Raw genomic sequence first — 12,966 nt, 5'->3', positions numbered from 1 at the left:
TATTTTACTTCTCTTCAGACGGTCCTTACTCTATAAAATCCTCAATGCCAGATAATGCCGTAGCACCGATAAAAGTGCAACACATCTGTCCTCTTATAACATCCAATCTGTGCTGCTAAATGTCTACATATCCTTCAGCTTAAACTGAATTTTAAAATGCCAAATACTTTATACACTCATAGTCTACACAGGTTTCATTAGTTTTTATTTACTGACTACATGATTATTTTTGAGCTGAATGTCAGCCACATTTTTAAGGCTGCATGCCAAACTATTCATTAAGTTCTTTGCACAATGTCTCTTCACACCCAATACTCCTTATGCTGCTTCATTCAAGCTGTAACAGAGGAGTTCTATATGGACAACAACTGATTAAGCACAAAAATGTGAATGAAAAGAGAAATATTTGTTTCAGAGATGGAAATATAATAAGATTTTTCTGAAACTGGGGAATAACAAAGCATTCAGAGATTTTAAATTTCATAATCAAAAGACTTAGCTGTTAACTAGACTGTGCATATTATTGTGCAAATCTACTGATTTGACAGCTCACACAGAGGGCAGTTTGCACAGAGTCAAAACGCATCCCTGAATTTCTTTCTTTTTTCTTAATTCCCCAGAGTTACAAGAGAGAAGCTAACAAATCTCTTACCTGCTCTTTTTAAAATGCATCCTGCTTGACATCCAGCCACAGGCTTCACAGTGACAACTACTTCATCTTGGATTTGCTGACAATCTTTAGGGGAAGCAAAATTTGAAAAAGACACCAGTTTAAGATATGGTTCATACAATGAAAATGTGTTTTTCTAAAAATCTCTGTGAGCTCCAGTAGCTCTGTGTTAAGATATTCATTGTGTGTACTCATGTTGTACAGTGTTTAACTGCATTATGGTTACTGTGGTTTAACAGAGACAGTGTTTTAGTGCTCACCACAAGGAGGCACTGTTTCATTGTACGTTCCTAAAACAGAAGAAGAAGAGAAATAGATACGGCACCTATGAGAAAAGTTTTGCCGTGTGTTGAAGAGGAATAAAGTTCATAAAATATTAAGGACATTTTTGCCTCCGTCATCATTTCCCTTCGAGTTGATCGCTGTCGATGCTGCAATACTCAACAGGTTATGGGCCCAGTGGCCGACTCGAAGAAGAGCCCTTTCTCATGAAGATCCGGAGCCAAAACGGATAACGGGCTAACGACTAAAGAGCAACATGGATCAACGCGGAGCAAGCAGGCTCCCTCGACTCATGTTTGACGGAGATGAGACCAGATATGAACTTTGGGAAACTAAGGTGCTAGGATATTTGCACTTGTTGGGATTAAAAGCCACTGTTCTGAAGGAACCGAACAGTGAGGCTGAAGTAGCAGCAGACGGTAAGAAGAACGCTGACGCTTACGCTGAGTTAATCCAATTTTTGGACGATAAAAGCCTCTCACTGATTATGAGAGATGCCCCTGATAATGGGAGAAGAGCATTAGAAATATTGAGGGACTACTACGCTGGAAAGGGGAAGCCCCGAATCATCAACCTGTACACCACGCTATCATCGCTTCAGAAAAAGAGGGAAGAGACTGTCACAGACTATGTCATCAGAGCAGAGGCCGCCATTACAGCACTGCGCAATGTGGGTGAGACTTTAGGTGATGGATTATTGATTGCTATGGTTTTAAAAGGTCTACCTGAAAGTTTTAAGCCATTTGCAATACACGTTACTCACGATAAAGACGATATGACATTTGCTGAGTTCAAAACAAAGCTACGGAGTTTCGAAGACACTGAAAAGTCAAGCGCATCCGAGTGTAGCGACAACGTAATGAAAACAGGAGGAAGAACCGGGCGTGAGCACACGAGATCCAGCGCACAATGCAGATACAAGAGCGATGTGGACATTGTGTGTTTCAAGTGTGGACTAAAAGGCCACCGAGCAAAAGTGTGCAGACGGAGGACGTGGTGCAGTCATTGCAAAAGCAGCACACACAGTGATACCACATGTAGACATAAAGACAAACAAGATGGCGCGCGGAAGGTCGCAGATGAGAGCGGCAACGGATCCAAAGCAGAAACGCCAGATTATGCCTTCAGGATTAAGGGCGTAGACATCAAAGTCCAGCAGTCAGCGTACAGCATTGAGGAGAAAGGCCTGTTGGTGGACACTGGGGCTACCCCACACATCATTAACAGCATCGCCAAGTTCAAGAGCTTCGACGACCGTTCAGACCGGAGTCACACAGCGTAGAACTGGCAGACGGTACCCAGTGCAGGGGCGTCGCCCAACAGAGGGGGGACGCAGAGGTGTTCCTGATTGACAGTACAGGCCAGCGACGCAAAGCAACGCTGAAAGATGCGCTGTTTATTCCATCATACCCCCAGAACATATTCTCTGTAAAGTCAGCCACTGCATTAGGAGCAACAGTCACCTTTAAACAAGGGCAGGACACGTTGACCCACAAAGACGGTACTAACTTTAACATTCATGTGTATGGCAAGTTGTACTATTTGCAGACTGAAGTTGAGGGTAATGATAAGTGTAACACCTGTCATGACATACAGGCATGGCATGAGATATTAGGTCATTGCAACTATGAAGATGTAGTAAGATTGCAAGGTGTGGTTAACGGTATGCAGATTAAGGGGAGAACCGATAGACCTGAAAAGGAATGTGAAGTGTGTATCCAGGGAAAGTTTGCACAAACCCGAAACAGAGATCCGGATACAAGAGCAAAGGCTCCTTTACAAATGGTACACACAGATTTAGCAGGTCCGATAGCCACTGAATCTATTGATGGGTACAAATATGTGCAGTCATTCACTGATGATTATTCAAACTCAGTGTTTGTATATTTCCTGAAGACGAAAACTGATACAGTGCAGGCAGCAGAGAAATTTCTAGCGGATGTTGCACCATATGGCAACGTAAAATGCATTAGATCAGACAATGGGACAGAGTTCACATGCAGAGATTTCCAAACCCTGTTAAGGAAAAATGGCATTAAGCATGAGACATCAGCCCCGTACTCACCCCATCAGAACGGTACAGCCGAGAGGGGGTGGCGTACTCTTTTCGAGATGGGCAAGTGCATGCTAATTGAGAGTCAGCTACCGAAATGCCTATGGAACTATGCCATTCAAACTGCTGCTGTAACACGGAACAGATGCTTTAGTAAGCGAACAGGGAAAACACCCTACCAAATGCTGACAGGTAAAAAGCCAGACTTGTCAAAAATGCAGAAATTTGGGTCTGTGTGCTATGCATACAAACAGGACAAGGGGAAACTTGATTCAAAATGTGACCAAGGTTTCTTTGTAGGTTATGATAAGAACAGTCCCGCCTACTTAGTTTACCACCCTGAAACTGAGAAAGTTCAGAAACATAGACTTGTTAAGTTTGTGAGCAAAGTAAATGTAGAAAGACAAACACAGACAGATGAGTGAGAACTAAATGATGACTGTAGCAGAGTAAGACAGCCTATGGCTAACAGACCTTCAGAGAAAGGTGACAAGGACAATGAGGTTCCAGAACCTATTGTGACAGACACAAGTCCACAAAGTGGTATACCTGATGAGCGTGAACGAAAAGAGACAAATGTGACAAGTGATGGATTTGTCAACAAAAGGTATCCTCTTAGGGAGAGAAGAAAACCGGGACATTTAAATGACTTTGTAGCTGCCAACAGTGGCGGCGATGAGATCCACACTACCATAGACTACTGCTACAGGGCAGTGTGTGGTGTCCCAAACACATTTAAGGAAGCCATAGAATCAGCTAACTCAAAGAACTGGATCAAAGCCATGGATGAAGAAATTCACTCGTTACGGGAAAATGACACTTTTACCCTAACCACTTTGCCAAAGGGAAAGAAAACAGTGGGGGGGAAGTGGGTTTATTCCGTTAAGAGTGACATTGAGGGAAACGACCGATACAAGGCAAGGTTCGTAGCCAAAGGTTACAGCCAGCAGTTGGGGATAGGTTATGGAGAGACATTCTCACCAACAGCCAACTTAACCAGCATAAGAGTTTTGTTACAGAAAGCAGCGCAGGAGAGCCTGTTACTCCATCAAATGGATGTGAAGACAGCATATTTACACGCTCCCATTGATTATGAAATCTACATTGATCAGCCAGAAGGTTATGAAGAGGGAGAAGGGCTAGTCTGTAGATTACAAAAATCCTTGTATGGGTTAAAAGAATGTGGTGGTATCTGGAATAGGATCTTGCATGAATACCTAACAGCGAACAGTTTCAGGCAAAACCCAGCAGACCACTGTGTTTATACCAAAGAGACAAAAGATGGTAAGGTGATTATGATCATCTGGGTGGACGACCTGATAATTGCTGCTGGCAATGAAAAGGTAATGAAGGATGCGAAAGAAATGCTTTCAGTCAAATTTAAGATGAAAGACTTGGGCAGACTTAAGCATTTTCTGGGTATTGATTTCACTCAGTCTGATGGATGTGTAACAATGTCACAAGAAACCTATGTCAACAAGATACTGATGAGGTTTAACATGCAGAACTGTAAACCCAGAGGAACTCCCTGTGATCAGAAGTTGTGTTACACAGAAGGTGCTACTAAGATAAGAGATGTGAGGATGTATAGAGAGGCTGTAGGCAGTCTTATATACCTTGCATCAGGTACCCGTCCTGACCTGAGTTTTGTGGTAAGCAAGTTATCGCAACATTTCCATGAGCCTACAGAAGAACAGTGGGGAACTGTGAAACATGTGTTGAGATATCTCAAAGGGTCCAAAGATAAGAAGTTGTGTTTTAGAAGAAACACAGATGAAAATTTGGGTCTAGTGGCCTACAGTGATGCTGACTGGGCAGGTGACACTGCCGACAGACGCAGCACTACTGGTTACTGTGTACGTCTATGTAACAACAGTTCTTTAGTTTCATGGAAGACCAAGAAACAGCCCACTGTGGCGCTCTCTACCTGTGAAGCAGAGTATATGGCTCTGGCTTCCACAATGCAAGAGTGTATATATTTAGAACAGCTTTTGAAAGGTATAGATGACTACAGCTACACTCAAACAATAGTGTACGAGGACAACCAGGGAACAATTGCCCTGGCTAAAAACCCTGTGAGCCGACAGAGGTGCAAACATGTGGACATTAAATATCATTTTGTAAGGTCCATTGTAAATGAAGAGAAAATGTGTCTGTTATATTGCACCACTGAAGAAATGGTTGCAGATGTTATGACCAAACCTGTTTCTAAGCTAAAACTTGCTAAGTTTGCTAACGTTATGTTTGGTGCTTAAAAGAAAAAAGGAGAGAAAAAGAAAAAAGGAAGTGTGGTAGAGATTGTACAACTGTTTATCGTTTATTGTACAACTTTTCTTTGATTCCAGCAACCTGAGTACAAGAGGGGGTGTTAAGATATTCATTGTGTGTACTCATGTTGTACAGTGTTTAACTGCATTATGGTTACTGTGGTTTAACAGAGACAGTGTTTTAGTGCTCACCACAAGGAGGCACTGTTTCATTGTACGTTCCTAAAACAGAAGAAGAAGAGAAATAGATACGGCACCTATGAGAAAAGTTTTGCCGTGTGTTGAAGAGGAATAAAGTTCATAAAATATTAAGGACATTTTTGCCTCCGTCATCATTTCCCTTCGAGTTGATCGCTGTCGATGCTGCAATACTCAACACTCTGACAATCCCACAGAAACTGCCACAAATGATGAAGAGAGTAACTGAGTGGTTGGGATCATTTGGCCACATATGCAATTTTTCCGAAGGAGATATGTGAGCTTAGAAACACTGACAACTTTACTTTTTTTATTATGCAGGTCTACCCAAAAAAAACTCCTTCCATGTGGAAAAAAAAAATCAATTTCAGATCAATCTAAATTCCTAATGGGTAATTTGTCAAAGGCAAGGTGGTAGATAAGAAGCAGACCCTGCTTTGTGCGGTGATGCTAGCAGAAGAGAAACTCCCCTAGGCTGAATGTTTCTCTGTTGAACTATTTGTTCTAGGCTCTATAGTCATCTGCCCGAGTTACACTGCCATTTGTCCCTGTCATCAGCTGGTACCTCAGTTTACAGAGGAGCCAATATGGAAACCACCTCACATTAGAGAGGGTGGAAATTAGAGGTTACTGGTAACAGCTTTGATTTCTTTGGGGAATTACGATTTGCAAACACGTGCCTTACTAGAGTATTTAGTATTTGGATATTTGGTTTAAACACTGATGTGCTTGCTGAACATTTATACTTGCAGGGAGATGATCAGAGATCATAAGCAGGACGTGGCCATCTTTGGAATAATGTCTTCTGGCTATAATGAGGCTCTGATTGTGTGATAAAGGCCAGTGACTCGAGCAGTCACTTTAATGGGTCACAAAGGGCTTGTCATGTAACCTTGTGAGAGCATATCAGGTGTTATTATATTTTTGAAAGTCTGAGAGGCTCATTATACTTTTCTCTGCTGTAAAGCTCTGGGTACTGTCTCTGCTTTCAGTTCCACAAATGCTGCCTTGTAGCATTTAAATAAAAATGCAGACTTCTCGTCCAGGAGCGACTCTGTATCACAAAAAAAAAAAAAAAAGAACAGAGCTGTAGTTTATGATTATACTGGAATAAAAAAGAATGAAACAGAACAAAAAGCACAGTAATTCGAAGCACACAAGTACATATCCTTGGTTTAAAGAGATAAAAATAATCAGCTAAGTTTCTTTGACAGCTCAAAGCTGTCTCCTGGCTAGTTGCAGAAAGTGCCAACTTATTCCCTCTGAGGAAGACTCAACATTGAAAACAAGAAAAGGCTTGGTAATAGCTGAGATCCCTCACCGATGCCCCAGTTATATATAGATGAGCTGTGGCCCCAGGACACAACTTAATGACCATAATAAGACTTGACTGTTTGTTCAAAATCAGCTTAGAGTGCATCTACACTGACCTACAGCATCACTCTAGCCTAGGTTGAATTTAAAAAGGCGGCATGAGAAGGAACACTCTGTTTTTTGGATGGGTGCAGGGGGAAGGTTAGTGACTGTGATTCCACACAGGCAGATGGACCATGAGCTCCTGAGCCCTCCTCATTCCACCTCATAGTCTTGATGCAGATCAATTTGGACTTAAGCATTTCTTGCGGCTGTGGCTGCTCTTTAATTCAGCATGGCTGCGTGCTCTACTGATTAATGGCAGGTACTTAGCCGGTAGACACGGTCAATAAACGCACTGGCCAAGGAACTTAATACCCAGCTATATGCCAAAGGCAAGAAAGGGTTTCTCCAGGAGGCAAAGCCACCCAGAGTGGATAGGGATAACAGGAGCAGAGGAAGTCCACAAAGGAAGTCCAAAAACTTATCACAGGCTTTTTTGGGGATTGACCTACCAAAGTGAACTTGGATTTAATTTAAAGAACCTGGACTGTGCTGCTGCACCATGTGTGCAAGAGAAAAAGATACAGAGATAAGGAGAGAAAAAGAAATAGAAGTAAGTGTCCCTTGTGGCTAAAGTTTGCATGCACGTGTCCCAAGGAGAGAATGGATAAAAAAACATAAAGCCAGGATAACCTGGATGTCATGCTAGAGACATATTCCGCCCATTAGGCTAATGCATCCAAGGTAAGGGGATGAACTCGTGACTTTAAGATGTCTCCTCATTAATCATATTTCATGCACGCCCTATTTTGTTCTCTAGCTTATGTATTTACAGGGCTTTCTACGCCGAAGATTTTGCGCCTTTGGAATCCCCTAAAGGCGCGTGCGTCTCACTTTCCATCAGAACACACAACTGCGTCATGTAATCCTGTAATCCTTTTGATTACCACCATGCAAACACATGAAATATAACGGCAGTAGAGTGCAAAAAAGAGGGGACATTATTTCCATTATGTGTTTACACGTGTTCTTCTTATATTCATAAACCAGGGCGAAAGTTAAATGATGGGCCACATAGCTTAATAATAATAATAATAATAATAATAATAATAATAATAATAATAATAATAATAACAACATTTATATTCAGTTTGTTTAAGAAAACTATCGCTAATGTTTGTATGAATCATATGTGTTGGCCAATTTGTCCCTCCGGAGCTGACTGTTACAATACTGACCTCCAGTGTGTGCACAGAAGGACAAAGCAGAGCGTGCCTTGCTTGTTGCGGGACTTCGCCGCTGTCAGTTTGACAGCAATGTGACCTCCAACGAGCAGCTCCTGCACACAGGCGCTCGGCGTGAGCGCACTCTAAAATAGATCTTCAAGAGTCAAATAAGAAAAGAGATTGTCTGATCGACTGTCCAATTTGTTACTGTCAGCCACTTTACACCGACAATGCAGCGAAACTGGACTCACATTAAGCAAGAGCTCCCCCAGCAGTAGCCAACACTGATCTTACCGACTATTCCCGTATAACTTGTAAAAAAAAAAATTAAAAAAATGTTTGCTTGCTTATTTGCTTCCTCTCCTCCAATAATCGCTCCCATCTCTTCTCCGGGGCGGAGCACGTCCCTGCTAGTTCTTTCTGAAAAAAAGAAAAAAGAAAAAAAAAGACACGTGGTTCTTACAAACCTCTCTCAGGACACAGCGGGGAGGCGGAGGTGGAGAGATGCGGGCGCAGTCGGGGTGGGAGAGGACACGGTGAGGAAGGAGTCCGCTTTCTAACCATGGAAATTTTGCTGCTGAGCAGCGTGCGCTCTTGGAATAAGGACTTAAAAGACTTGTATATCTCATGCTCTTTCTCCTCCTCCCCTTTTCTCTCTGTTTTCATATGCATAAGAGAGACTTATATGGAGGATGTGGAACATTGCGGAGAGAAGAAAAATGCAATTTCATGTATATTTTTTATTGTGAAAAGTGCGCTCAAGTCTTAATTGGATATTTCTTTTTTCGGATTATTTCCGCACATTAATTTTTTTGTAAAAATCAAAACTGGACTTAAAAATGGATTTCTTTAATATCTCCAGCCTGGACGACAGGGTAGAGGCAGAAAATATCTCCTCTAATTCAACCTCTGAGAGCCAGTATACCCTGCTCGCTATCTGGTGTCTTGCTGGACTTGTCAGCTTCCTGATTTTGTTTACAATAGTCGGGAACGTTTTGGTTGTTATCGCCGTTTTAACGAGCAGAGCTCTAAAACCACCCCAGAACCTCTTTCTCGTCTCCTTGGCCAGTGCGGACATACTGGTAGCCACTCTGGTCATGCCCTTTTCACTGGCAAATGAACTTATGGGTTTCTGGTTTTTTGGCAAAATTTGGTGTGACATCTATCTAGCTCTGGATGTTTTGTTCTGCACCTCTTCTATTGTTCACCTGTGCGCTATTAGTTTGGACAGGTACTGGTCTGTGACACAGGCTGTAGAGTACAACTTAAAGAGAACACCTAAACGAGTTAAAGGCATGATTGTTGTGGTCTGGTTGATCTCAGCCATAATATCCTTCCCTCCACTGATATCAATGGACAGAAGCAGCAGCGAGGCCAGTCCCCAGTGTATGCTGAATGATGAGACCTGGTACATCCTCTACTCCAGCATAGGATCATTCTTTGCTCCCTGTGTTATTATGATCCTGGTCTATATTCGGATCTACCAAGTGGCAAAAACCAGGACCAGAACATTGTCAGAGAAGAAAAGGGATGTGGATTCACCGCTGGAGAATGGGATGGACCAAGCTGAACCGGGCATAGGTGGGTCTTTAAAGTCCAACAGGGGCGGGAGCATGAAAAATCAGGAACGCCAGAATGGGCATTGCCATGAGCAAGCGGTTCGAACACCCCTACCAAACGAGCCAAAACATCCAACAGACAACGATGACGACTTTGAAGATAGTAGCTCGTCAGACGAGAAACTTAAAAAAAGTTCTTGCTCCTCAAAACATCATCATGAAGACAGAAAAGACAGGAAGGCTAGCCGAAAGAGCAGCTCCGCCTCTAAATACTCCAGCAGGAAGTCGCGTGCCAGTTCCAAATCCATAGACTTATTTTCATCTCGTCGCAAACGTCGGAGCACTGTCAATCGGAAGAAAGTCTCAGCTGCTCGGGAGAAACGCTTCACCTTCGTCCTTGCTGTGGTCATGGGCGTATTTGTTGTCTGCTGGTTCCCATTCTTCTTCTCCTACAGTCTGTATGGAATCTGCCGTGAACCATGCCAGATCCCTCTAACACTTTTCAAGTTCTTTTTTTGGATCGGCTACTGCAACAGCTCACTAAACCCAGTAATCTACACTATCTTCAACCAGGACTTCCGCAGAGCCTTCCAGAAAATCCTTTGTAAGTCATGGAAACGCTCTTTTTGAAGGATACAGCACGGCTGGGTGTGTAAGACCTTTTACTTTGCAGACAATAAGCTATGCTGTTCTGAACCGTTTGATAATGTGCTGGCCTCGGGTGTTTTCACATCTGTACTTTCAGGGACTGCATTAGAAATGAAGGCGTGATTAAAAGACCTAACAAAATGCACAAAGAAGGGGCTTAAACTACAGGTTCTCTGATAATATTCACATAGGAGGCTTATTTGATGACTTTTAGGCTGTTTTTCCCTGATGTGGGCTTTGGTTCACCCTATACTGCTTTTCTCTTCACCTAAATAACATAAATGGTTTCCTAACAGGTACTGATGCATGCCTGCCACAGTGGCTGCACTTCATGAACTTCCCAGGAGGCAAAGGGTTTACAGAGACAGAGCCAATTTACAATGTGACCTCATTCACTGAATATAATGCGAAAGCCATGACAATCTCCTCACAACTGTTGTTTGTGACTTTAGATAATAGTATGTATCTTTTCTCTCTATCTATAAATCTGTTTTTCTTTAACTTCCTATGTCACACTCTCGACAGGAGGACCAATGGGACGAAGGGGCTCTTTGCTTACTGTTAAAGTAGCAAAAGTGTTTCACACAAAAAACTAACAAAAGAAAACAAACAAAAAAAAAAAGACATCTTGAAAAACAACAAATTCATATTTCTGCCTCAGTGTTTTGTGTGAACTTAAAAATGCCTAAACTGTGTGCTGCAGTGGAAACTTTTGTCATGTTATGGTGGACTTTGATTGGACGACACGTGCAGTACAGTGGTATCACAGACAGACATGTTCACCTTCCTCACACTGCCGAGGAAAGCTGATGGAATACTGAGGTAGTACTGAAGCAGATGGGCATCTACTGAGGCATTCACTGTTTGTGCATATTTGTGTGTGTGTATGTGTGTGTGCGTGTGTGTGTCTGTGTGTGCAGTCTGGGGGGTTTACCGCATCTTATCCCACCTGCCTGTTAGTGAATGTGTGTGCATGTCTGAATGTTTGCGTGTAAGCCTACTTTTCCAAATGGCCTGATTCTTTCTGGTCAAATGTGTATCTATTCTTCTGCTTCTTATTTTTGTCATTCAACTTCTCTCCCTTATAGCCACAGTTAAAACCAAACACCTTATTGCTGTTTCAGTGTATGCTGCTCACACCCATATTTAGTAAGAACACTCAAGCATTTGTAGCCAGAAGGGCAGATGCTTTGTTCAAGTGTAAATAATTAAGATGATACAGTATTATTGTGTGGTGCCTCATAATCACACGTGTAAAGGATAACAATATTTTGTTTGTAAAATGAACAACACTCTGCGAGATTTCTATGTTACACCAACCTCTGTCCTTTTCTAAAAGAACAAGTGTTCACTTCTCTGCTTTGAACACATCTGAAAAGATCAAATAAAGAAATCTCTTAAGCTATCTTCTGAAGACTACAAGAGTGCATTAGTGCATTTGTTGTTACTGTATGGGATTTTTTGCCGCTCTGCCACTGTTGGTATAAAATGCACACCATCTGAGTGATCCATTGATTTACTTCCTCAAATTTCTGATTGCACCTTGACTTCTCACTGCAGCTACATGCTAAGCCAGTTTGTTACCAGTCTTGATTTTGCTTTGTACAAAGAGGGAAGACTTGCCATCACATACACTCCCCTCCTTCACTAACAGCCAGGCTGACTAAGTGAAATGGTGAATAGGTCAAAACCAGCAGGCAGCTATCTAGCAAATCCCCGGGATACTGGTAATGTCATGCTACATGCTTAAATACTTGATTCTGATTTCACTCGATTTTAACCGATATATAATTTAGTCAATATTGGCAGATATGACAGATATATATCCAATATATGTGTTACCCAATAGGAAACGAATTGCTTTTTTTTCTTTTTTTCTTTTTAACAAATTTGTGCAGAAAATAAGGGCCAGTGTAATTTAGAACTGATGTTATCACATAATTTGTCCAGTGCAGCAGCTCTGACTCCATTATTTACAATACTGTCAACACATGTAACAGAGTACGTGTCAAGGCCAAGCAGATTGTGGTGCAGTCAAGCAGTGTCTTCATGGTACGCGACATAGTGGAGTGCACTGCTGGTAAGTTAATAAAAAATGATCTCATTGTTTTACCTTTTGAGTCGAACATGTTGCATCTTAAAACTTATTTATGAATATGTATCAATAAATAATCTTGGACATTATGTTATTGCCATGTCTCCCTGTTTTTGTTAATGGCCCCAAAAAATCAGTATCAGCCAGGCTAAAGATCTGACACAGTATGTGGATAAATGCACTGATTAAAAAAAATAAAAAACTACACTGAATCTCAGAAATGAAATGTGGAAATATCTTGTATTTTTCAACTATTCAGCAGGGCCAGACTACAGGAGAAGGGTCAGAGTGACTGATGGAAAGGATGACAGCATAAGACACCTGAACAAGAGACACACAGGTTTGAACAGATCATTTAAGATCATTCTGTTTGTGCATCCAGTCGTGGTGACAGTGTGGCAGCTACCTTTGCTGCTTTGTCCATAGGAGCACCAGCAGTTGTTTCAATCAGACACATCTGGCTGTGACTGCTTGTTATAAGTGCAGTCTTCCACATGTGAGTTATACAGATGTGGAGGATTGAATACATCTGAAATGATTTTCCTTTTCCTTTAGCAACAGTGTGCTGGGTTCCTTTGTTTTTCTCTTTGACTGTCCTGTTTCTCCCAAATC

At 41.9% G+C, this 12,966-nt stretch overlaps 1 protein-coding gene and 1 long non-coding RNA gene across 2 annotated transcripts; one reads left to right on the top strand and one right to left on the bottom strand.

The window, feature by feature from the left end:
* Window positions 1–633: 633 nt before the first annotated feature.
* LOC309708949 lies at window positions 634–8,455 on the bottom strand. Its single transcript, XR_014277382.1, has 3 exons — window positions 8,304–8,455; window positions 8,065–8,206; window positions 634–736 (listed from the first exon to the last, which is right to left on the bottom strand). It is a non-coding gene; the product is annotated as an uncharacterized lncRNA (long non-coding RNA).
* A 67-nt stretch (window positions 8,456–8,522) lies between these two features.
* On the top strand, window positions 8,523–12,310 carry adra2c (adrenoceptor alpha 2C). The gene is made up of 2 exons (XM_082537320.1): window positions 8,523–10,215; window positions 12,260–12,310. Coding segments are annotated over exons 1-2 (1,326 nt in total). The 5' UTR covers window positions 8,523–8,891; the 3' UTR covers window positions 12,262–12,310.
* The last annotated feature ends 656 nt before the right edge of the window (window positions 12,311–12,966 follow it).

The sequence above is a fragment of the Aulonocara stuartgranti genome (assembly GCF_965226115.1).
Source record: "Aulonocara stuartgranti genome assembly, chromosome: 6".
Taxonomy (NCBI): domain Eukaryota; kingdom Metazoa; phylum Chordata; class Actinopteri; order Cichliformes; family Cichlidae; genus Aulonocara; species Aulonocara stuartgranti.
The sequence above is the reverse complement of the archived record's forward strand: the minus strand, read 5'-3'. Positions and strand labels throughout refer to the sequence as shown.

Bases quoted from the DNA above. Each gene is read 5' to 3' on its own strand.
- adra2c (XM_082537320.1), top strand. From the start codon at position 8,892: ATGGATTTCTTTAATATCTCCAGCCTGGACGACAGGGTAGAGGCAGAA.